General features: G+C 36.9%; 1 protein-coding gene across 1 annotated transcript in view; it reads right to left on the bottom strand.

The window, feature by feature from the left end:
• Positions 1 to 25,354, bottom strand: part of LOC116118891 (uncharacterized metal-dependent hydrolase YabD) — a 67,061-nt gene extending 41,707 nt beyond the window's left edge. Inside the window, exon 1 of the mRNA XM_031404847.1 lies at positions 25,075 to 25,354. Within this exon, the coding sequence (XP_031260707.1) occupies positions 25,075 to 25,354 (280 nt within the window). The remainder of the gene's footprint in view (positions 1 to 25,074) is intronic.
• Positions 25,355 to 27,591: the final 2,237 nt, after the last annotated feature.

Here is a 27,591-nt window from a genome sequence, read left to right as displayed (position 1 = left end):
AGGATCATTTTCCACTTCCTTTCATCGATCATATGCTGGAGAGATTAGCAGGGCATGCTTATTACTGTTTCTTGGATGGTTATTCAGGATATAATCAGATTGCCATCGCTCCTAAGGATCAAGAGAAGACGACTTTCACTTGTCCCTATGGCACCTTTGGTTACTGAAGGATGCCCTTTGGGTTGTGCAATGCACCAGCCACATTTCAAAGATGCATGATGTCAATCTTTGGAGATATGGTGGAGCAGTTTATAGAAGTCTTCATGGATGAATTCTGTGTTTTTGGTTCGTCTTTTGATACTTGCTTATCTAATCTCTCTTTTGTTTTGCAGCGATGTCAGGAGACGAACTTGGTGCTCAACTGGGAGAAGTGCCATTTCATGGTCCAGGAAAGAATAGTGCTTGGTCATAGAATTTCAAAGGATGGAATAGAAGTGGATCGAACAAAGACGGACGTGATTGAGAAGCTGCCACCACTCTCAAATGTTAAAGCAGTTCGAAGTTTCTTGGGGCATACAGGGTTTTATAGACGGTTTATCAAGGATTTTTCTAAGATCTCTATACCCTTTTGCAATTTATTGATTAAAGATGTTGCTTTTGATTTTAATGATGAATGCATGCATGCCTTTCAAACTCTAAAAAAATTATTAGTGTCTGCACCTATTATTGCAGTTCCCGATTGGGGACTACCATTTGAATTGATGTGTGATGCTAGTGATTTTGCACTAGGAGTAGTGTTAGGACAGAGGAAAAATAAAGTGTTGCATGTAATTCAGTATGCTAGCAAAACACTCACTGATGCATAATTGAATTACACCACCACTGAAAAAGAATTGTTGGCTATGGTTTTTGCTTTTTACAAATTTCGTTCATATTTGCTAGGTGCCAAGGTGATAGTCTACACAGACCATTTAGCACTCAAGCACCAATTGGCAAAGCAAGAAGCGAAACCTCAGCTGATAAGATGGATCCTATTGCTATAAGAGTTTGAGTTGGAGATACGAGATAAAAAAGGGTCGAAAAATGTAGTGTCGGATCATTTGTCAAGGATTGAACAACCAATTAAGAGAAATGAAGAGGAATCCCAAATCAAAGAAACTTTCCCAGATGAGAAATTAATGAGAGTGGAGGAAGCACCGTGGTATGCAAATTTTGCAAACTACTTGTCATAGAGAGTGCTCCATATCGGCATGACCTTCCAACAAAAGAGAAATTTTTTCTCAGATTTGAAGTACTCCTTCATGGAAGAGCCATTTCTGTATAGACACTATACTGATCAGATGATACGTAGATGTGTCCCAAAAGAGGAAATGGAGAGTATCATACGACATTGTCACGAAAGGGAAGTGGGTGGCCATTCTAGAGGAGCTAGAACAACATCCAAGGTTCTTCAATCTGAGTTTTATTGGCCAACCCTTTTCAAGGATTCTTTTCGGATGGTTCAGGAATGCGACTAGTGTCAACAGAGTGGGAATATTTCAAAGTGAGATGAGATGCCACTAAACAATATCCTAGTTGTTGAGCTGTTCAATGTATGGGGAATTGACTTCATAGGTCCTTTTCCAAATTCTTACGGGAACATGTACATTTTGGTAGCGGTGGACTACGTATCAAAATGGGTGGAAGAAGTTGCATTGCCATCCAATAATGCCCGGGTAGTGGTTAATTTTGTGAGAAATAACATTTTCTCAAGGTTTGGAGTACCACGGGCAATCATTAGTGATGGAGGATTGCATTTTTGCAACAGGCAATTGGATACACTGTTGGGGAAATATGCGATGAAACATAGAGTTGCGACACCCTACCATCCACAGACTAGCGGACAGGTGGAATTGTCAAACAGAGAACTAAAGGGAATTTTAGAAAAGACAGTCAATGCATTGAGGAAGGATTGGTCACGGAAGTTGGATGATGCATTATGGGCCTACCGTACTGCATTTAAAACTCCGATTGGTATGTCTCTATTTAGGATGGTTTATGGGAAAACATGTCATTTGCCAGTAGAACTTGAGCATAAGGCCTATTGGGCAGTCAAGTAGCTCAACATGGATTTACGAGCTGCTAGGAAAGTAAAGATGCTGACTTTGAATCAACTCAATGAGTTCTGTCACGAAGCTTATGAGAATGCTAAGATGTACAAGGAAAAGACTAAGAAGTGGCATGACAAGCATATCAGGAAGAAGAACTTTGAAGTGGGTCAGAAAGTGTTGTTGTTTAATGTTAGACTTAGGCTTTTCCCTTGAAAACTTAGGTCTAGATGGTCCGGACCTTTCATAGTTACAAGAATTCACCCATTCGGAGCGATGGAGGTGTCACATGAAGAAAAAGGCACATTTAAGGTCAATGGACAGAGGTTGAAGCCATACATCGATGGATTGATGAGTTGTAAGTCAATCCCCCTCCGACTTGACATTCCGACATGAAGACTTGAGAAAGTCAAGCTTTCGACTATAAAAAAGCGCTCCTTGGGAGGCAACCCAAGTGTTCCCAATTGTTGTTATTTATTTATTGTTTTGAAGTTGTTTAGTTTTCTTATGATTTTTAGATGAAGCTTAATTTGTGTATTTTTGGGTGTTTCAGGTGAATTACCGAATCGAGGCGAAAAATGGAATTTTTCCAATTTTTGCCATGGCGAAGAAGTTTCTTTGCTGTGGCGAACTACAGTGTGCAAGAAGTGGAATTCGAAAAGTCCCAGACTTCGCCGCGGTGAAGTATTTTCTTTGCTAAGGCGCTGTGGGCTCCGGAATTTTTCGCCACGGCGAAGCATTTATTTTCACCTTGGCAAAGAAAGTTGGGCGAAATTGGCTAAGGGAAAGTTCGTCGCGGCGCAGAAGTTTCTTCGCCGAGGCACTGTATGAACTGGATTTTTTCACAGCGTCGACTAGGTTGAAAATTTTTTATTTGTAGAATTAAGAACTTCACTACGTCGAAGCTTGTTCTTTGCCGTGGCGAAGTCTGCTTTTTATAAATACCCACGCGCCTTTTCATTTTTAACGCAAAAGTTCAAAACACATTCGAGAGCAAAATTTTTCCTACTTCAATCCAGAGTTTTTTCAGCACAATCCCATCACTTTTCTGTTAGTAAACGGTCCCGTATACGCAGCAGAAACAAAAAAATAATATAACAGGATCGTTTACATGAGCCAAGATCAAGGGTATGATTTTACAATTTATATTAAACAAAATCTGCATAAATATTCAACATGAGTTAAGAGAAACAAACGCACGTTGAAGGCTCCTCCAAATTTGTTGACGAACGTTTTGCTACCGATCCAAGTGTAGGATCGAACCTGCGTAGTGCACACGAAGACAATCTTAAAAGAACCAAAGAGGGATTTGCTAGATCCTCTTTGGCTTCAAGATTAATAAGAAGACAAAATCAATTGAATTGATTTCAAGCTCAGATGTTACTGCCGTGGGAGAAGCAAAAGGGCTGCTGTGTGTATTTTTGGTTTTACAAAGAAACTCCTTTATTAAAAATCACACCTTTTTCTTTTATATTTAAAAAACAATTTGCCCAATCCCATACGAATAGGCTTGGGCTCCAACCCAAACGCCCCATGTTGCCAAACACTCCAATTTGATTTATTTTAATTTCCATCATTATCTCAATTAAAATCAATTAATAATATATAATAATATATATATATTATATTAACTTTAACATAGATAATATATTTAAATATGTGCGAACACATATTTAAACGTAATTTCACTTATTTAATTTTTCTAACAAATTAAATAAGGCTATGACCTCAGCAAATTTAATTTGCACTGTGAAATTACCAAAATACCCTTTCGCCTTAAAAGACGAAAATGCCCTTCTTTCTTCTTGCATCTTAATTGTCTTCTATGTGTGTGACCCCTTAGGCTCCTCATCATATCGGCAGTGTATAGTATTGCGATTACCACCAATTAATCGTCTCACTAATACACAGAAAGATTGGCCCCTAGTAAGGCATCATGGCCACCCGATAGATTCGGATTCAGCAAAGTAGCTACCTGTCAACGATATGTTACCGTGCATTCGATCCTTTCATCATACGTTATCTCGACGAGACGAAGGCATAATAGTGTCAACCTTCGGTTACTCTCGATATTATTTATTCAGTTTCTGGACCAATACCCGTATTATAAACTGGATAGAGCAACAACTCAATCCCACTGTGGCACAGTTTTAGTGCATTGCCATATCTGAATTGCGCCGTGAGATACTTCTCCCGTACCCAGGAGTGATAAATCCTCTGTCAATCCACCATAGTCTTGATACACTCCTTGATGCAGCAATCCCCACCGTATTGACGCTCTGAAAAGAACTGCGTTAGGCTAGTGTCAACTACACCAATCGGTGCACAGGCGCTCCGGTGATCTCAAGTCTAAGGATCACATGCACCACCATTCGTTAGAGGATTTGTTCCATAGACACTGGGGTTACCATCCATATGGAATCCTCTGGTGGTTCAGTCCAGTGAACTTGCTGTGGTGTAATCGCCTACAACAACACCTATGTGTGCACCAGGTTGTCACCAAACAACCTTGACAAGTGAGATCAGTCACTGCCTTCGACAGGGTCGTTCAACACTATGATAGCCTTACCGTATTATCTGTGCCCTTAGTTCAGATAATACTGGGGCTACAGACGTTTCTAGATGGCCACCATATGTGCTCATAGGGTTCTCACTATCAAGATTTGAACACTTGATACCCTCGTCACGACTCTACCATTCAAGGACATAATCAATACATATTGCAATAATAATGATTACACGATATGAAATAAATGCCTTTTATTGATTAGACATTATTAGAGAGTCATTTTACAATAATTGATTGGCTCTAGGGCATCTCCTCTAACAATCCCCACTTGCACTATAGCCAATCATTCATGTATTTAATACCAAATGATCTCATTGCCTGTCATGCTTCTGCTGCGACAGAGGCTTTGTTGTGGATCGCGCAGATTGTCGTCAGTATGCACTTTACTAATCTTACGTCTTTCCTCTCAACTATCTCTCTGATGAGATGGAATCGTCTGAGTATGTGTCTGGATTTCTGATGAGATCTTGGTTCCCTGGCTTGAGCAATTGCTCCATTGCTGTCACAATAGATGTCTATAGGATCAACAATCGTAGGAAACCCACAGTTCAGTAATGAACTTCTTAATCCAGACTGCCTCCTGGCCGCATCCGACAATGCAATATACTCAGCCTCCTTGTAGAATCCGCTACATTGCTTGCTTGGAGCTCTTCCAGCTCACTACATCGCTATTGAGACAAAAATACAACCCTGATTGCGATCGTAATCCTTTGTCCGTTTGGAAACTAGCATCACTGTATCCTCTTACAGTGAGCTCATCTTCCCCTCCATAAACCAAGAACATTCTTAGTCCTCTTCAGGTACTTAAGAATATCTTGACAGCCTCCGTGACGCTCACCTGGATCCGATTGATATCTACTACAAGTGCTCAAGGCACTGAGACATCTCGAGTACATGCATGCCATACATGATGATCCTATTACTGATGCATATAGGATCCTCTTCATCCTATCTCTCTCACTTGTGTTTTAGGACACAATCCTTAAGAGATAAACACCATGTGACATCGGAAGAAATCCTTCTTGGATTCTTCCATACTGAATCGTTTCAGTACTTTGTCAATATATGCACTCTGACTTAGCCAGCAACCTACGCGATCTATCACATAGATCTTTATACCAAGATGTAGGCCGCTTCCCCTAAGTCCTTCATGGAGAAGCACTTGATAACCAAGTCTTTACCGACTGCAAGTTCGGTATACATTCCCGATCAGAAGTATGTCATCGACATACACACTAGGAATGCTACGCTCCCACTCACTTTCTTTGTAAACACAAGGCTCATCTTCGTTATTATAAAACCGAATTCTTTTACGCTTCATCAAAACGAATGTTCCAGCTCCTTGAGCTTGCTTGAGTCCATAATGGATCTCTGCAACTTGCATACCTTATTAGCTTGCTATCAAGAACGAACCATCAGGTTGTGTCATATACACATCCTCCCAAGGTTTCCGTTCAGAAAGCAGTTTTGACATCCATTGCCAATCTCATAGTCTGATATACAGCAATTACAAGCAAAATCCGGATGGATTTAATCATGGCAACCGGCGAAAAGGTTTTCTTCATAGTCAATGCCATGAATTTGTTTGAAACCTTTGGCAACCTCGTGCTTTATAAGTATGCACGTTGCCATCCATGTCGGTCTTCTTCTTAAAGACTCATTTACACCCTATGGGTTTTACCCCTTCAGGTGGTTCCACCAGAGACCACACTGGTTCTGGTACATAGATCCATCTCGATTTCATGGCTTCAAACTTTAACAGAATCTGGACTGATATAGCGTCTTCGTAGGTTCTGGGTTCATCGTCTTGGTAGACCAGTACGTCACCATGTTGAGTCACGAGATAACCGTATCTCTCGGGCTCATGGCGTACTCTCCCAGATTTACGTAGCTCCTGTGCTACTTGGGGTAGTTCACTTTGATCCACAGTTGTGGAGTAACCTCCTCATGATGCTCAACCACTTCTTGTGGCACATCATCCCGTCCTTCGCTAGTATACCTTGTGGTTCTAGAACTTCATCGATTCTACTTTTCTCCCACTAGTACTTCTCAGAAAATATTCCTTTTCTAGGAAGACACCAGATCGAGCAACAAAAATTTTGCGCTCTTCTGGGTGGTAGAAATAGTATCCTTTGGTCTCTTTTGGATACCCCACAAATATACATTTACAGGATTTTAGGCCCAGCTTTTCGAAGTCAATTTCTTAACATAAGCTTCGCAACCCTAAATCCTTAGATAAGACAGTTGGGCTTCGCCCACTCCATAGCTCATATGGAGTCTTATCTACAGACTTTGATGGCACACGTTCAAAACTTGAGTCGCAGTCTCTAGGGCATAACCCCAGAACGATGCAGGTAAATCACTAAAACTCATCTGGACCTAACCTGTCAAGTAAGGTCCATTCCTCATTCTGACACTCCATTGTGTTGGAGTGTATAGGAGGGGTGAGTTGTGATACTATCCCACATTCCTCAGGTATGTTTAGCTCTGCCAAGTTTGTCATATGTCATTTTGAGATTATCCTTGTTGTTTTTCTTAAGAACATATTATTATGAAACAGTTCCTAAAGAATATTATTTATCTCAAGGACAATAATCCATTAGTAAACTAATATTCTCATTTGTCCTATGTGACACAGAATATAATTTCTAGAAACTGAAGAAAAACCATAATAACACAAGTTCCAAGAAACAAGTCCATCGCTAAATCAACGATAAGATCCTACACAAATGTAGCAGCACGTGCTCATTCCAACTGGGTAGTCCACCTCTCCCTCGGCGAGCAATCTACTCTACCATAGTTCCTACATCATCAAATGTGGATACCACATCTTGTGTCAACTAGATGTTTATGGAGAAGTTAATCTCAATGCAACCTGACGAAGAAGTAACATTCTTCTTTCCTTTGCTAGGAGGCCTTGCATGTTTCCTCTAGTGACTGGGATTCCCACAGTAGGACAAACGCCTTTCCTTTCTGCCAACTTCTTTCCATCGACTTCTGAGCCCTTTCCTTTTCACTTGAGTTGGCTTCAACCAACGTCAATGTTTTTGACATTTTCAGGCCTGACTCAGTAGTCTTCAACAAATCCAGAAGCTCGGAAATGGTATTCTTATTCTTCCTCAATAAAGTCATAGACAAATTGAGAATAAGAATCTAGCAAAGACTGTAATATTAGGTTTATCATTAAACCTTCATTAAGTCCACATCCCAAAATCTCAAGCTTATTCATATACTCGGTCCACTTGAGTATATGATCGCCAATTTTGGTACCCTCTTCCATCCTACATCTGAATAACGACCGAGACACCATATTCTTCTCATTTCTTCGAAGAAAATGAAGAATAGAAGCTAAATCCATTTTCTGGCACTACTGTCGCAGTAATGGTGCCATTGATGCAAGCACAATGTATCTAGTCATTTCTGCTTTTGCATCATGTGTATGCTTCACATATACATACCCAATCTCATGGATAGACTATCAGCAGGCTCTGGTGATGAGCTTGCTCAATGGTGTATAATCTATCGCTTGACTGAAGTATATTATTTATACTTCTATACCAGTCAACGAAATTTTCACCATTCCATTTCTCTCCCAGTTCGATGATTGGTCGCAGTGATGTTAGGATCATTTTGCTCAAATTTAAGTGAATCTACAAGTGCAGAAAAAGTATCGTTATTACCATGTTCATTATTTTGTTTAATAGGTCTTTTATTAACATGCTCCCACTATTTTACTCAAGCCAATAGCCTCACTATTAACTCGGGAAAGCCCGTGTACTTTCCATGGACTGAGATCCCATCCTGCCCATTTCAAACCTTCGCTTTGGCAAACAAGCCAAAATGAGTTGATTAGTAGGCCAACAAACTTAATCCACACCAGTAGATGCTCCCACTATCAACCTCAATGTGAGAAAGCCAACAAGCCAACACACAATCCAATGGCTCCAACCATTTTCCTCAAGTGTGATTCTCAGTATCAGTAGAGTGGACACTATATGTCACCACGTACACATAATATGGGTACTGCTCTACTATGCCTATGCGTTTATCAACCTTCGCTTTGGCGAACAAGCAAACGTCATTTTAAGTCGACCTATCACCATTAGGAAAACCCAATGTATTTTAACCTCCCACTATAGAATGTACCCTTCGCTTTGGCGAACAAGTGTCGACGAACAGTGGTTTGATTAAAACCATGGTGATGGAAGGCTTACGTGACTTAATATAATTCAGTTGAGGGTTTGTTATGTAATGTCTCATCAGATTATTATCTTTGTTAGAATGACATTGTTTGGCATGTTATCAAACATTCAACCTTAGCATGCATTCTAAACAAAAATTAAACTGCCGGTACATGGCCCAACTAAAACCGATTTCCTCGAGCCTAGAGGAATCGGTGGGTCACCTAGGGTCCTTAATAAAAATCTTGAGTCTTCAAGTATGGTTCCTCGTCCTTTGCTTCGTCTTCAAGTACATACAAAAACTTCGTTCTAAATTTACAATAAATAAATATACAAATTCTTTACATCAATAAATTTAGAAACCTCGATTTACATTCGAGGGGAATTAGATGCGAAGAGAATATACATCGAGAAGAGGAGAAAGGCGGACACGCAGGCCCTATTTAATAAATAATCAACCTACATACCCAAATATTTAAACCATCACCCTTAGGTCTAGGCTCATGTACCGGGCACCATGCAATTACAACATGTACAAGCATACATTTCAAAAACAATCAATTTCTGAAATTTGTGGGTTAATTACAATTTACCCCCTAACATTTGCAGATTTACGTTTGGTCTAAAAGTTTTGAAACTTTGCATTTTACCCCCTACACACTTGGAAGTGCGCTCGCTGCAGCAATGAGTTAGTCGCCGCGGCGTGCATTGGTTTTGGTACAGCGCACGTCCAAGGACGATCGCGCGGCGATGGTTTATATCGTCGCGGCGAGCGCTATTTTCATACAGCGCTCGTCCAAAACGATCCCGCGGCGATGAGTTATATCGCCGCGGCGACAACGTCACTGCAGCGATGGATTACATCGCCGCAGCGAGCGTACACAGATCTGTAGCTCCGGATCTGTTCATACAGCAACCAAACACTCTAACCGATTTTGCAATCAATCAAACACATTGATCTCAACAAAATCCTCATGCATTAAACCAAACCAGCAATCATCAACAATTAAATTATCGATTAATCGTTTCTTAAAAATATTTCAGAACAGATTTACAGATCAATATGGCAACATATTATCATCAAATACAGTATCAACCATACACATAAAATTGAAAATTCAGTACCCTAGGCTCTGATACCACTGTTGTAAACGGTCCCTATACGCAGCGGAAACAAAAAAATAATATAACAGGATCGTTTACATGAGCCAAAATCAGGGTATGATTTTACAATTATATTAAATAAAATCTGCATAAATATTCACATGAGTTAAGAGAAACAACGCACGTTGAAGGCTCCTCCAAATTTTGCGACGAACGTTTTGCTACCGATCAAGTGTAGATCTAACCTGCAGATCCACGAAGACAATCTTAAAAGAACCAAAGAGGGATTTGCTAGATCCTCTGGCTTCAAGATTAAAAGAAGACAAATCAATTGAATTGATTTCAAGCTCAAGATGTTATTGCCGTGGGAGAAGCAAAAGGGCTGCTGGTGTATTTTGGTTTTACAAAGAAACTCCTTATTAAAAATCACACACCTTTTCCTTTTATATTTAAAAAACAATTTGCCCTGACCCATACGAATAGGCTGGGCTCCAACCCAAACCCCCATGTTGCCAAACACCCCAATTTGATTTATTTTAATTTCCATCATTATCTCAATTAAAATCAATTAATATATATATTAAATATTATATATATTAACTTTAACAAATATGATAATATTTAAATAGGTGCGAACACATATTTAAACGTAATTTCACTTATTTAATTTTTCTAAACAATTAAATAAAGGCTATGACCTCAGCAAATTTAATTGCACTATGAAATTACCAAAATACCCTTTCGCCTTAAAGACGAAAATGCCCTTCTTCTTCTTGCATCTTAAATTGTCTTCTATGTGTGTGACCCTTAGGCTCCTCATCATATCGGCAGTGTATAGTATTGCGATTAACACCAATTAATCGCTCACTAATACACAGACCAAGATTAGCCCCTATAAGGCATCATACCCCCTAGATTCGGATCAGCAAAGTAGCTACCTGTCAACGATTGGTTACCGTGCAATTCGATCCTTTCATCATACGTTTTCTCGACGAGACGAAGGCATAGAAATAGTTGTCAACCTTCGGTTACTCTCGATATTATTTTTTCAGTTTCTGGACCAATGACCCGTATATAAACTGGATAGAGCAACAACTCAATCCCACTGTGGACACAGTTTTAGTGTCATTGCCATATACTGAATTGCGCCGTGAGATACTTTCTCCCGTACCCAGAGTGATAAATCCTCTGTCAATCCACCTAGTCTTGATACACTCCTTGATGCAGCCAATCACCACCGTATTGACAGCTCTGAAAAGAACTGCGTTAGGCTAGTGTCAAACTACACCAATCGGTGCACAAGGCGCTCCGGTGGTCTAAGTCTAAGGATCACATGCACCACCATTCGTTAGAGGATGTTTCCATAGACACTGGGGTTACCATCCATATGGAATCCTCTGGTGGGTCCCAGTGAACTTGCTGTGTGTAATCGCCTACCCAAACCCCATGTGTTGCACCAGGTTGTCACCAAACAACCTTGACAAGTGAGATCAGTCACTGCCTTTCGACAGGGTCGTTCAACACTATGATAGCCTTACCGTATTATCTGTGCCTTTAGTTCAGAATAATACTGGGGCTACGGACGTTTCTAGAATGGCCACCATATGTGCTCATAGTGTTCTCACTATCAAGATTTGAAACACTTGATACCCTCGTCACGGCTCTACCATTCTAAGGACATATATCAATACATATTGCAATAATAATGATTTACGCGATATAGAATAAAATGCCTTTTATTGATTAATGAACATTATTAAAAAGAGTCAATTCTACAATAATTGATTGGCTCTAGGGCATCTACTCTAACATTTTCCTCATTTCTTAACCCTCCCAAACACCAAAACAACTCATTTTAACAACGATTTTTGTGAAAAAATTGAAGATATTTTGGAAACCCTTGGTTTTCAAAATTTGGGGATCTTGCCATCTGAGCCGCAATTGATGAAATTGGTGGTAAATACTTCTTGGGATTGGTATGATTTCAAGTTCTCCAAACTTTTTATTGATTAATTTCGATTTTTTTTAGTTGAATATGAGATTTTGATTGTTGCATGAGTCATGGAACTTTTTGTGGTGTTTGTGCTTTGATTGAGATTTAAGAAGTGTGGATCTTGATTGTTGTGGTGTTGAGGAGTTTGGGTTTTGAATTTTGGAGTGTTTGGTTGATTTTGGAGGAAGAGTAATTTTGGGGGTCTAGGTGCGATTTTTTGAAGTGCTGTGGTGTTGCAGGATTGATTGTGGTTATTCGTAGGGTGCTTAGAGTTGAATTACTGAGTTAAAATAGTAGCTTGGGGAAAATGCCGCTCAAAGTACTTTCCAAGGGTAAAGGAAAAGGGAAAAAGATAGATGACCGATTTGTCAATGAGAAGGCTCAGAAACGATATGAAGGGGCAATCCAAAGGAAAGATAAAGGATTTATTTCTGAGAGGGGGTTGACCATTGTTTATGATGAAGAGTGGAGTGCAGGGCGAAAGTGGAATGCATTTATGGACGAACCTGCAAATGCGGCCGTAGAGCCAATAGTAAGAGAGTTTTACGCCAACCTCCCTGATTGTGATCTTGGTCATGTGTTTGTGAGGGGCATTGATGTGTCATTTGATGCAAAGATGATCAATGATTTCTTTGATTTGCCTCAAATTAACCGTGATGAGCATGAGGAATTCAGGAATACACAGTTTGAGGATAATGTGATACTTCTGGTCGTAACAAAACTGGATACCACTTGGGAGATTTCAAAGAAAGGAAAGAAGAGTATCAAGGGAACCAATCTGACACCGATGGCTAGGTTATGGCAATACTTTGTGAGTGCGAGGATGATGCCGGAAACGCATTATAGCATAGTGACTTATGAGAAGGCATTATTAATCCATTCCATTGCCACAGGAAAGAAAATAGATGTGGGAAACATTATCCTGACTAATGTTAAGAATGCAACCCAACCAGGGGGATGCAATTTTCCATTCCTATATCTTATTATAGAGTTGTGCATTCGAGCAGGGGTTGAGAAGACTAAAGATGAACCATTTATCCATGCTGGCCTAGCTCTCGACACAGCCTACTATCATAAGCTACTTGAGCGTCAACCCAGTGAGCAACCCAGCGTCAGGACAAAACGACAAAGAACTACACAAGGCACTGCCACATCATCCAGTTCCACAGCCACCATGAAGGAGGTGATGCCTCAGATGCTGGGCCAGATGAAACAGTTGGCAAAACGTCAGGATTGGCTGGCAAAGCAGACCCAGATGATGTATGACATGCAGCACAGTTGCTTCACCAAGCTCAACGTTGATACTTTGGAATTCCGATGGGCTGACTGGGATTCAGAAGAATGGATGGGCTCCGACTCAGAAGAGGACAATACCACGGGAGGAAGAGGCCGACGAATGAACCTGAACACCTATTTTTGTATTTTATTTTCTTTGTTTTAGTTGTTTTTGTATTTCATTTTGAACATTGAACTAAATTGCTTTTTTTTTTTTTTTTTTTTTTTGGGGATGATTTAAAGTTTGTTTTAAATTTCCTAGTAGTTGTAAATGCAAGATTAGGATTGTAATATTTTCATATTAGTCAGTGAACTTTTCTAACACAGTAGACACCACAGTATTTCAATTGTTTTTACAGATTATGGTTATGAGAAAGCCAAGGACCGGGTATGCATGCTATTGAGTGAAACTTCAATGTCACGGATTAATCAGGGAACTATCTCGTACCTTTGTAGATTTTGTTTTTCTATTCCTAATTCGTGCATAATGTGACATTAGGGACAATGTCATCTTTAGTTTGGGGGTAGGGAAAAATTTGAACAAATTTTTATTTTTGTTTAGTTGTTGTCATGTTTTGTTGTGTTTGCCAATGATGAATTACATAAGTCTATGATGAGAATAGGATTGTTGGGTTTTTGTTGCTGAAAAAGGTTAAGCATTGCTTCAAGTTTATGTTGATTGACTGAATTGTGCTTGAGGTTTATTGAGTGGTTCAACCACCATTTTCATTATTTTGGCATGCTTAGATTCATTTTATGTGGTTAGGTAAAGTCTTGATAATGTTGGTAGACTCTAGAACCTAGTTTAGAAGTGCTTGAGGCGAAATTCTAGGAATAGACATTATTGAGGAAGTGATTTAGGCGAATTTTCGAAACGTTTGAGCCTTTCCAGTCGACCATGAATTCTATCCCTAGTTACCCATTTGAACCTTATGAAATCATCGTTGTTTTTCTTTTTGTGTTCTTGTGCAACCAATAATGCCCGAACCTTTCACCTTAAACACGTCCGTAACCTTTAAGAGAATTCTAAACCTAATGCAAACACAAAGAGCTTTGAGAGTTGTGTGAATGAACTAAAAGATTAGTTTGGGGGTTGTGAGAAGGGAAAGAAGAGTAAAAGAGGTAATTAACCTCAATAAAATGATTATTGTCTATGAATAATAAAAAAAAAAAATGAGAAGTGCACATGCTTGAAGGTTATAAATTGGTTGACTTTGTAGTGGTGGTTGAGGAAGAAAGTGGAAGTTGATTGGAGTCTTGATGTTTGCTTAAAGAAAACTGAGTTCTCTTGCTTTGTTAATGCTGTCTATTTCTTTGAAGCCCACTAACTGAGCCTAACGTTACAAGCCTGTAAAGACCTTTTGATCTTTAGTGATGTCTAATCCTTATTAGTGGAGAGTAGTTCGATACTTAGGCTTATGGAGTCTGCCGCCATTTGATACACTTTGCATTTCTGCATAAAATAATCCGGGAAGTCAGAATGTGGATTGAAGTGGGGATCACCTACTTGGGGGACCAATAGAGAAGAAATTCAATGCAACTTATAACTTCTTGGAGTGTTGAACATTTTTCTAGTAATAATTTTTCAACGATCTATGAGACTTGTTTAAATTCTAGGTAGTTCATTGCGTTGAGTTAAGTCTAATGTTTGTATTTTATTTTATTTTCAGTTTTGCTGTTTTGCGTTGTTTTGGGTGTTTGTTGTTTTTCTTTCTTTGTGTTTTGTACCTGATGCTCGAGGAGAAACATGTTTTTAGTTTAGGGGTATTTGATACTCCGAGAATTATACTCTTTTTATTAGGCTTTTTGGCCGGATTTTAGATACTTCTTAGTTCAATTTTTGCCTGCATTGCTATTTAATTCTTTACATTTTGTGTTTCAGGCCAAAATGGACATTTTGAGCAAATAATGAGCGAATTGGAGTTTCTAGACCCAGAAGTGAGCGGATTTCAGAATTTGGAGGAGTTCTGAAGCAGATTGAAGCACTATGAAGCTTGTTCCAATGAGAAAGCATCGGAGATTGAAGATTCAAGCAAAGAAGCAAGCGGAGGGCAATTCTGTAATTTTAGAATTCTTCATAAAGTTGCCGCGGCGAAGTTCTATTCTTCGCCGCGGCGAAGGAAGTGAAACACAAGATTCTAACTTACCTCGTCACCGCGGCGAAAGAAGTCTGCGGATTTTTGTTTTCTTCAAAACGCACAGTTTTATTTTAGGAAAGTTGTAGGTTTTTGGGCAAACTATAAAAGGAAAACTTTACCATTTTGAGAAGGGTGGTCAGAGTTCGCTTGGTTTTCATTTTTCCTTTGAATAGATTTGACATTTTTGTTAAGAAAGTGAGAAGATTGGAGATTAAACCTCATGGATTCTTCAACTAGGGGAGATATCTTTTCTTTTCTCTTAAATTCAATATGGTGAATGCTACGTTTACTGTATTTCTTGCTATGTATTTTGATTTAGTTATGAACTAACCCATTTTGGGTTAGTTTCGGATTTCTATGGGTTAATGAATTGATTATTGCTATTTCCATATTCTATTGCATAGATTGTGTGGTTATTCTGTTTTTAATGGAATTTATTTGATGAATATGATGAGATTGAGAAATGAATCATATTGAGCTTCTTGGGTAATCACCATTGTAGTATTGAATGCTGGAGATAGATTTGAGAATCAATGAAATCAATCTAGGATTCCATTACCTTAATGAACTTGAATCTTTTATTCTTCAATTTGTTGGGTGCGGAAGTTTAATAGGGAAAAGTAGGAATTCATAGCCTGAGAAGTTATGTTTGACAACCTAGAGAATTCGATTTACAATCTTTGCATGTGACTATGGAATTAACATAGTCTGTAGAATTCATCCATAAAGTCCGAATGAAGTCAAAACCCTAACCGTTTGTTAAATTGATATTATTCTTGCGTTTAAATTCTTGCTTTCATTAATTAGTCTTTAATACTTAGTAAGTTTTGTTTTAGTTTTAGATTTAATCTCTCCCATTAATCCAAACACATTCGGTTCCTCTAACTTGAAAATAGTAGGAAATTTAGTGCTTAACAACCAATACTCGTTAGAACGATACTCACTCATCACTTTATTACTTTGTGCGACTAGTGCACTTGCTATTTATGCATGTTGTAGTTACAACGCATCAAATGTAGCCAAAAGAAAAGAAGAAAGAAGGGCATGTATAACAATGGTGATGGTCATGTTAAGAGAATGCAAATTTATGGTGTTAAAATTTGTATTTAGAAAGTTGTACAAGGCATGTTTGTAACATTAGAAAATATTAGAGAGTAGTTTAATGACTTGGTTATGTGTTATATATATAAATTTGAGAAAATCTAGTAGCATAATTAGGCAAGTTAGTGGACTTAATACCTAAGTTGTGGCATAGATTTTTATAGAAGAAATTAGATTGCCCAAAATGTAGAATTCATTCCCTAGTTGAATTATGCCGTTTTAATATCTTATTAATAGAATTATTGAAGAGTAGAATTTGTGAGAGATAATGTCATTGTGTACGTGTACATTTTACATAGAATTGAAGAATTATAGAATTATGTAGAAATTATAGAATCGCGTACGTACACACAATGCATAGAATTCAGAAATAAAGAATAAAATAGAAAATGTTTAAGTTAAGCGTGTTACTAGAATATAACTTTGGGCTTTCTAGAAAAATATAGAAATAAAAGCCTTAGAATTAATAGAATATATGCCAGAGTCAAACACGTATTTTGGGATCATGCATAGACAACATATAAATACATGACATAGCATAGCATGTATTTCAGAAATTTTAAAATTACTGGAAAATGTCTAGCTAGTTATTTTTCAGATTTGCAGAGCAAGTTTTCAGACAACTGTTGTAATGGGGAACCTATGAGCATTTGCTGCGTTATTAGTGGTGACAGAGATGCAAAAGATTCCCACATGCACGCCGCCATTAGTGAGCGGCCTCATAATAGAAAAACATAATTGTACAGTCCGCTAGAAATGCATGTAGATGAGGACTATACCCAAAAAGAATTTAATAATATGCTCACATGGCCAGGGTTTCAAATCCATGCCTCATCCTAGTTTAATCGACAAACCAGAATAGAATTGTAATATATTCTCTAGCTAGTAATTCTTTGAGAGATAAATAATAAAATCCACTAAATATTTCTTAGAAAACATATATATACAGTAAAACCTCTCTATAGTCATAATGTTGGGATCAAACTAATTTACCATTATAAGGAGGTTATAACTTAATAGAGGTGTAGTTACAAAAAAACTATTTTGATTTCTTATTTTATAATTCATGTTTTAGTAGTATGTATTAGGACTTCAATTAATTGTTTTAGTAGTATTAGGATTTCTTATTTACTTTTATTATTACTTGTTTCTTATTTAATAATTTATGTTTTGGTAGTATTAGGATTTCCTATTTACTTTTAATATTACTTGATTTCCTATTTTAAAATTCATGTTTTGGTAGTACTAGGATTTCAATTCATGTTTTAGTATTAGTAGGATTTCAATTCATTGTTTTAGTAGTGGTATTAGAATTTCTTATTTACTTATCCTAGTAGAATTTTGATTAGCCTGCTATAAATAGGGTTGTTATGTTTCAACTTATTCAATCAAGTTTTCAATAAAATCTTCGACCAATTCAAGTGATACCTTTCTTCTTCCTCTAGCAAATCAATCATGCCACCCAAAGTTAATACACGAACTCAATTGACTGAAAGTATTCGTGTTGAATTGTGCAAAATGAAAGAATCAAACCCTAGTTGGAAGCAAAAAGATCTCCTTCAAGAAGAAGGATTGTTGAACCCAAACACAAAACATGCAAAGATGGTAAAGTACCCAACAATGGAGTTTGCCCTCTATGAATGGTTTGTATGCCATCAAGAGCATGTCAATATGAAAGGTGAATTGTTAAAAGAGAAGGGAAATATTTTTCTAAGGAAACTCTATCCCGAAGCTACCTCGTTTGGATTTTCAAATGGATGGTTGGAAAAGTTCAAGCAACGACATGCAATTCATTCCTTTCGTCATTTTGGGGAAAGTGGTTCAGTTAATATGGAGAAAATTGAAGCTAGTTTGCCAGCAATAAGAGAGGAATTAGACAAATGGGCTTGGAAGGACATTTATAATATGGATGAAATTGGCTTATTTTATCGAATGCAAGCCGATAACTCTCTTGCAACAAAGTAATTAGAGGGTCAAAAGCAAAACAAAGAGAGGATTACAATTGTTATTTGTTGCAATGGTGATGGCTCTGACAAACTTCTGCTTTGGGTCATCGGTAAGTTTCTTAATCCAAGATCCTTTAATAATGTTAAACAATTGTTATTTGTTGCAATGGTGATGGCTCTGACAAACTTCTGCTTTGGGTCATCGGTAAGTTTCTTAATCCAAGATCCTTTAATAATGTTAACCGTGATAATCTCAAATGCAAGTATCGAGCGAATTCAAATGCATGGATGACATCTTTGTTTTTTATGGAATGGCTTGAGTGGTTTGATAGCCGTTTGGATAGAAATGTCTTGCTTATATTGGATAATTGTATCTCACATGGCAAAAAGGAGAATCTCCCCCCACTTCATCACAAAACAGTTCTATTCCTACCACCAGCTAGCACTTCCAAAATCCAGCCATGTGATGCAAGCATTATTAGAAATTTCAAAGGTTATTATCGGTAGCGCTTTAATCGCTTACTTTTGAAACGGATAAAAGATCATGTATTGGAACCATAAAAGATAAGTATCCATGATGGAATTGTAAATGCAGTTGCTGCATGGTCAATTGATGTGAAGCCACAGAAAGTTATCAATTGTTTTAAGCATTGCAAAATTAGGACCTCTGATGTTGATGAATTGCAAGTTATAAATGAAGTGGATGAAGAGAATAGAAAAGTCATTGCAAAATTTAGTAATCAAATTCGACAACTTCACTACACTAATCGAATGGATATTAATGTCTTCCTCGATCATCCAAATGAGCAACAAGTCATATATGCTTTAACTAAAGAAGAAATCATTGATGCAATTAGGCAAGAAGAGAAATGAAATAATCCTGAGGATGATAGTACAGAAATGCAAAAAGTTTCGTGCCATGAAGCTCTAAAGATGCTTGAGAAGCTAGAAATATTTTGGCTTCAACAAGAAGGTGTCCATGCTAGCGAGTTATTATATATCCGCAAGTTAGAAGTTTTGATAACAACTCTAAAGCATAAATCATTGTCCAAAACAACTTTAGATAAATATTTTATTTCATCATAAACCTTTAATGTAACATAGCATATATTTTTTTTTGCAATATACAAATAATTATTACTATGTGGAGGCAACTTTCCTTAAGACGAGAATTAAAAAAATTATAACTTATTACAATGTGGAGTTTATTCTTATTTATAACTATCCCAAATTGGGAATAGAATTTTTTATGACTATGTAGAGTTTATTCCTATATAGAGTATCACTAAAGAGAGGTTTTACTGTATATATATGATGTAAAAACCAAAAACACTAACTTTAATTTATATGTAAAACCAAAAACACTAACTTTAATTTATATGTCTCTACACAAAACAACTAATATACATCAACAAGTACAAAAATGTCCTTGGATAGTGCTGCCAAACTACTCTGCCTATTGATGTCCCATCTGACCGTATTTCACCTAGTACTTGCAAAATAGTGAAATAACGGAGTGAGCACTAATTGCTCTATAAGTAAATCAAACTACACTACTGTTTTTTCCTCCGTTACTCATGTTATGGCTTTCCTTTCTCACTTCATTCTTTTCTATACTAATTTGCTACTTATCAACATGCAAGAACAATTAATATAAATGAATATAGTCAGGCACATATAAAATTCTAGTTAATGCAAGTAGCATAATACATATGCAAAATAAATAAACTTTTTCTAAGAAACAATTTTTCTTTTCTATTTTCTGTCTCTTACTCTATTTCTGTTTCTGTTTCTTTTTCTTTATTCTATTCTACTTTGCCAATCGGACTAGGCTAAGGCGTGGATTTGGAACCCTAGCCGTGTGAGTGTATTCTGAAATTCTTTCTTGGTACAGTCCTCATCCACATGCACTTCTAACGGACTGTACAAATTTTGTTTTTTTCTCTTCTAAGGCTGCTCACTGATGGCGGCGCGCATGTAGGAACTTTCTGTATCTCTGTCACTCACAACTTCCCCATCGCAACAACCTTCTAAACATAACATTCTATATCTCTTAAAAAAGATTCTATACACATTTCTAAATATATTTCCAAGTTATGGAAATTCTACAATTATATTCTTTAATAAATAAGAAAATATACATATTTACATGTTAGCTTAAAAATGAATCTACAAAGCAATTTTCTTTTCTTTCTTTCTCTTACTTTTTGCTAACATTCTCCTTACCAAATCAAGTATATATAGATGATATGCACAATATATGTATGGCCAAGCCCATTCTTTGATGTTCGTTCAAAATTCAAGTACACAAACTTGAGAATTTATTATGGCATATTGATATGTCATAACCTTCTCTACCATCAACAATGCCATATCAAAGTAACAATTTAACATACAAATCCCTTCAACACTTTCCTAAAGTCATAAATTTCACAATTTCTAATTCAATAACTAAATATTCAAAGAAATACTAAAGGTTAAAGTAACTTGAACCATGCACTAAAAGCCATTTATCTCATTGAACTAACATGACCAAGTGATATTTTAAATTTTGGCATAGCAAAATGCACTCTTGAATACTAAAACTTACACTTGGTTAAGCCTAACATAACATTTCAACTCCAATTCTTTCCTTTCTCAAACAATTTCTTCAATAAGATTTAACAAACTCATGCATGCATTTCTCTTTGAATTTTCATCAAACAATTCACATGCACATAAAAATACTTGGTTGACCACACTTCTACATCTCTCCAAATGCACCAAAATTGGAGCAAAAAGTCACCAAAAGTTAACTTCAAACCTAGCCGGATTCAACACTTCAAAATTCCATCAACAACTCTTCCATATTTCATCCATAATTCCACCAAAACATCACATACACATGAACTACTCTTCATGGCTGGACTTTTACACATCATTCAAACATTAAAACAACCAATAATTCCCACCATACATCACATACAAACACACAAGAATCAATCTACACAATTATTGCTCAAATCAAAACTAAAATTGGATTTACTTACCTTGAATTTGTACAACACTAGTGATATAACCACCCTTTGCTAAAATTCTCTTCCTCTTGGACCTAAATCATATAAAACCAAAAGAATTTAGAACTTTAAAGTTTAATTATACACCTTTGTGCTAGAATCTTACCTTGGGATGCTTTAGGATTGAAAATCTACAAAAATTTAAGCTAAACCCTATGAATTCTCTTTGAAATTTGATGAAGAAGCTTGAGAGAAAATGGATGAGAGGTGTTGTGTTCAAGGGATGAGAATGGCTAGGGTTTTGTCTATTGAAAGCCTTATAACTAATAATATATATATTCCCATTTTGCCCTTGCACTTTCTAAGAAATTTCATCTATGTCCTTTAGTCATTTACCTAATTACCCTCATTTCTATTATCTTCTTCACATTATTTTGCTTCCTTTCACTCCCCACTTTTTCATCTTATTATGATTGAAAAGACCATTTTACCCCTAATGAAGTTTTAAAGAATTTCTTCATAGTTGTCTAAGATAAACTTCAAAGAAATTCAACTAAGGGTATTGCGTCATAAATAAAATTACATACCTTGATGTGGGTGTTACAAAAATACGGAAAGAGAAAAAGAAAGAAAAATAGAATAAGAAATAGAAAACAGAAAGAATTTCATAAAGAAAGGAAAAGAATTTCATAAAGAATTAGAAAAGAATTTTCAAAAGGAATACAAACATGATCATTTGCATATGCATCAGACATTTTATGTGCATTGAATTTTATGCATTTATGCATAGATTAAAGAGTTTATTTTATTATTGCATGTCTAACTAGCCAAGAAAATAAAATAAAAGCCCATAAAAATAGAGAAGAAAATAAAATAGAAGCCTATGAAAATAGAGAAGAAAAGAAAATAGATGAACGAATTTCCTCTCATTTATAAGAAAATATTTCATTTATTTTCAAAAATTATACTATTGGCCCAATTATTTTAATTGTATAACTCATAAGTCCTTAATTCTTCATATAAGGGCATTTTGGTCATTTCGCACTAAACATAATTATTACTTAATTAATGCCATTAAATGCAATTAAGCCTACTCATCCTTGACTTTTTCAATGCTTATCCATAGGCAAAATGACTATTTTTCCCCTAATACATTTCTATGGATACCATTCTAAATGAATTGACTATTTTGCCCTTAGTTAGATTTTATGTTTTTTAACATAAAATTAACATCTAAAGGACTATTTTGAGTTAGGAACATACCTTTCACATATTGGGTATTACATTTCCTCCCCTCTTACAATAATTTCATCCTCGAAATTATAGAAACAACTCTGAGTATCGACTTCTCATATCTTGCTCCATTTCCCTAGTAGCTTCTTCTATCTTGTGATTCTTCCTAAGCACTTTAACTAGTGGAATTTGCATGTTTCTGAGCTCTTTTACCTTTCTGTCAAGAATTTGAACTAGGCGTTCCTCATAAGCCAAATAATCCTATAATTCCACTTTCTCCATCTGAAGCACATGTGAAGGATCACTAATATACTTACGCAACAAAGAGACATGAAAAACATTATGGACTCTTTCCATGCTCATTGGCAGTGCAAGTCTGTAAGCTACTTTGCCTACCCTTTCCAATACTTCAAAGGGTCCAATGTAACATGAAGCGAGCTTGCCCTTCTTTCCAGATCTCATAATATGTTTATAAGGTGCGACTTTTACAAAAACTTTGTCGCTGACTTGGAATTCCACTTCTTTTCTTTTTAGGTCGGCATAGCTCTTTTGTCGATCTTGGGCTTGCTTTATTCTTTCTCTAATAGCTTAACATCTTCAATCATTTTCTGGGTCATTTCTGGTCCAATTGCTTGAATCAAGGAGTCTTTTTCTCCAATATCATCCCAGTACAAAGGGGATCTGCACCTTCTTCCATATAATGCTTCATATGGGGCTATTTGGATAGTGGATTGGTAGTTGTTGTTATAGGCAAATTCTATTAGTGGAAGTATATCACTCCATTTTGCCTTATGATCCATATAACAAGCTCTAAGCATATCTTCAATCACCTGGTTAGTCCTTTCAGTTTGGCCATCAGTTTGAGGATGATAAGCCTTACTGAAAGCTAACTTTGTACCCAATGCTTTCTACATTCTAACCCAGAAAGCTGATATGAACCTAGTATCTCTGCCTGACGCAATCCTCTTGGGTACTCCATGTAATCTCACAAATCGAAATGCATCAATCTTATCAGTCATAGGTAGAAAATGAGCTGTTTTGGTCAATATATCAACCACCACCCAGATTGCATTATATCCTTGCTGAACTTTAGGAAGTCCCACTATGATATCCATTGAGATATCCTCCAATTTCCATTTAGGAATCTCTCAGGGTTGGAGTAATCCTGATGGTCTCTGATGCTCTGCCTTTACTTGTTGACATGTTAAACATCTAGCAACATAATCGGCAATGTTTTTTTTTCATACCTGACCACTAATAGCTTTTCTTTACATCTTGATACATCTTTACACTCCTAGGGTGGGCTGTATAAAGTGTATTGTGTGCCTCACTAAGGATTTTATTCCTTAGTTCATCATCTTGAGGTACACATATTCTATATCTAAACATCAGTGCCCCATTGACTATTTTAAAGTCTATCTCTTTACCCTCTATTATCCATTGGTAGATCACCTTCCAAGTATAATCTTTACCCTGTTTCATCTTGATCTCTTCCACCAAAGTGGGTTTGATCTCCATTTGGGTCAATCCTCATTTGATCACAATTTCAATTCCTTCTTGGAGGATCTCCTGCTGTAATTGTCCCTGTACAGTAATCTGAGATAAAGAGACTTTTTTACTAAGGGCATCTGCTAGTGCATTAGCTTTCCCTGGAGGGTATCTTATGTCATAGTCGTAGTCTGTCACCAATTCTAACCATCTCTTCTGTCTCATATTCAACTCTTTCTGGGTGAAGAAATACTTCAAACTCTTATGGTCAATGTATATGTTGCATTTCACTCCATACAAGTAGTGTCGCCATATCTTCAAAGCAAAAACCACTACTGCTAATTCCAAGTCATGGGTAGGATATCTACTCTCATAGTCCTTCAATTGTCTAGAGGCATATGCAATGACTTTTCCTTGCTGCATCAGTACTACTCCTAAACCATTATGGGAGGCATCAACATAAATATCATAATCAATGCCTACTTCTAGCAATGTAAGAATTAGAGTTGTAGTTAATCTTTTCTTCAACTTCTGAAAGCTTTGCTCACATACCTCTGTCCATTCAAATGGTACTTATTTCTTGGTGAGAGTTATAAGTGGTCTGGCTGTCTTTGCAAAGCCTTCCACGAACTTCCTATAGTACCCTGCTAAGCCTAGAAAACTTCTAACCTTTTTCACTGTCTTTGGCCTCTACTACTCGAGCACCACCTCTACTTTACTAGGATCCACTAATACACCGTCTCTTGAGATCACATGACCCAAAAAGGTAACCTGATCCAACCAAAACTCGCATTTTGAAAATTTGGCATACAATTGTTTCTCTCTTAATCTTTGTAACACAAATCTCAAGTGCTCGGCATGTTCTTCTAAAGTCTTGGAATAAACTAGGATATCATTAATAAACACCACTATGAACTTGTCAAGGACATCATGAAAAACTTTGTTCATCAAGTCTATAAAAATTGCAGGTGCATTAGTCAATCCGAATGGCATCACAACAAATTCATAATGCCCATACTTTACGAAAAGCCGTTTTCGGTATATCTTCCTTAGCCACTCTAACCTGATGGTATCCTGACCTTAGATCAATTTCAGAAAACACTAATGCACGTTTCAGTTGATTGAACAAATCATTTATCCTAGGCAATGAGTACTTATTCTTTACCGTTACTTTATTCAGTTCACGGTAATCTATACACATCCTCATAGACCTATCCTTCTTTTTCACAAATAGAATTGGAGCACCCCATGGGGAATGACTCGGCCTGACAAAGCCCTTCTCCAAAAATGAAGCTATCCCCATGGTCTAGTTAAACTTTACTTTTTCCTGCGACAATCTATCTCTGTTCCATATCTACTAAGAAAATCCATCCTGAGAATGATGTCAAAGTCTGGCATATTGAAGACAATCAAATCTATCATCATATCTCGATCTCTAATAGTCACTAACTCCAACATTAAGACTTTATTGGTCACTACACCCTTACCATCAGGCAATTCAATCCTAATGGCTTGTTCTACTCTAATAGGCATTAACCCTAATCTCTTAATCATACCATAGAAGATGAAGGAATGAGCAGTACCAGAATCAATCAAGGCATACAAGGAAGTATCATGGAATAATAACTGACCAGTGTGGGTGCAAACTTAGCCAAGGAGTTGAAGTTGATTGAATACTCTTTGATCGTCATATTTCCTTGTTGTAGACTAATAAACTCTTGTATTTTAGAGGATATCATGTCCGTCATCCGGTACTACTCCTCAAACAATTCCTTGAACCCTGACCAAGTGAGAGTGGTGGTATCTTGAGTCTACTCCATAAGCTCCCACCCTGTCGTAGCATCTCCTCTCAATAGGTACATAGCATACCGGATGTTCTCTTGATCTGTCATAGGAAATAGAGTAGTAGCTTTCTCCACAAACTTGATCCATTATTCTACTACTACAGGATCATTAGTGCTACTAAATTCTGGAGGCTGATGTTTACTTCAGATGCCGTAAATCGGTTGAATTTGCTTTGGGAGAACCATTGCTTTTGGGGTACTCGTCCCTATTGCTTGACTTGGTACCATATTGGTCATCACTGTTATCACCGGAGTACTTGTACTTTCTGGCAGGGTTCTCCTTAAAGCTTTATTAACAGTCACCTAGATCATACGCTGGAATGTTGCAACATCTAAACCTGGAGTGCTTGAAGTAACAACTCTTGGGTTAGGAGCTTCAGATGCAATTAGAACATCTTGTGCATTCGAAGCATCACTACGACTTGGATCCGTTCTCTTGGTTTTCCTTATATTTATTCCCTATCACAGTTACACATATAACGTTAATCTTCTAAATCAATCCTTACATAAAATCAGGTAAACATACTTACAGCGATTGGATAACTAGAGCATCGGAAATTTACATGAGGGATATTGTCATCAACTCTCATAAATGCATGACTCCATAATAGAAAACATCTTAAAACACCCCTTTTTAAAGTAACAAAATACTTGCTCTGATACCAAATGTAAATCCCCCCTCCAGTCAGGTACCCCCTGAATATCCCTCAATGAGAATCCCGGGGATACATGTCTGGAGAACGAGTTGTATTTAGAAAAAACCTGTGTAAGGATAATAATAATAATATCCAAAACATGCATATAAGATGTCACGCAAGATCCAAACTTATAATTTCAGAAAACTTTAAGAATTTATCCAAAAATTACACAATCAAAACATATTTATAGGGTGGAAGCTTCCAAAGGTGTTTCACAAACATTTATCATTTACATTATTTACATCAAGATAAAAACATCAAGATGACAATAAATCATCTCCCCTCACGTGTAGGCCCACTGTCTATAGCATCCTTTACTTCTGGTCTACCTGCAAAGCAATCAACAATGAAAGGCTAATCGCTTAGTAAGGAATGATCCATTTCATTCTAAATGTGCTTTTTGACCCTCATTTAAACATATTTGTTAACACACCACTTATCTTTTACATCTAGGTATGCTTCCTTTTTCTTACTAATTCATATGTTTTTCATCATTTAATCCCATGGCTATATAAACATCAATGTGTACACATACAAATAAGTATGTAAACATAGTACACATACATCACATGTCATGATCTAATATCGAAAATCATCTAACATGAGTATAAATCTTCTCATAATGTAAATAACATCATAACTCATGTAATGCAACTAAATGCATATGAACCATCTAACGTCTGGCTGATCGGACTTTTCTTAGCATCTTAAGCACTTCATATCTTCATATCATCCAGCCTCAAATTCATCTGGAGCTCATATCATCGGGAGGTGTGCTTACGCGTTATTTAGCATCTAAAGCATATGTTCATCATTCCTCAACCAGAATATGAGGATATGCTTACACATTAATTAGCATCTAAAGCATATATTCATATTTTCTCTCATTTAGCCTCAAATTCATCTAGAGCTCATATCATGGAGAGGCGTACTTACGCATTATTTAGCATCTAAAGCTTATATTCATCTTTCCTCAACCAGTATACGAGGCTATGCTT

This window comes from Pistacia vera, unplaced genomic scaffold (genome assembly GCF_008641045.1).
Source record: "Pistacia vera cultivar Batoury unplaced genomic scaffold, PisVer_v2 Contig862, whole genome shotgun sequence".
Taxonomy (NCBI): Eukaryota; Viridiplantae; Streptophyta; class Magnoliopsida; order Sapindales; family Anacardiaceae; genus Pistacia; species Pistacia vera.
The sequence above is the reverse complement of the archived record's forward strand: the minus strand, read 5'-3'. Positions and strand labels throughout refer to the sequence as shown.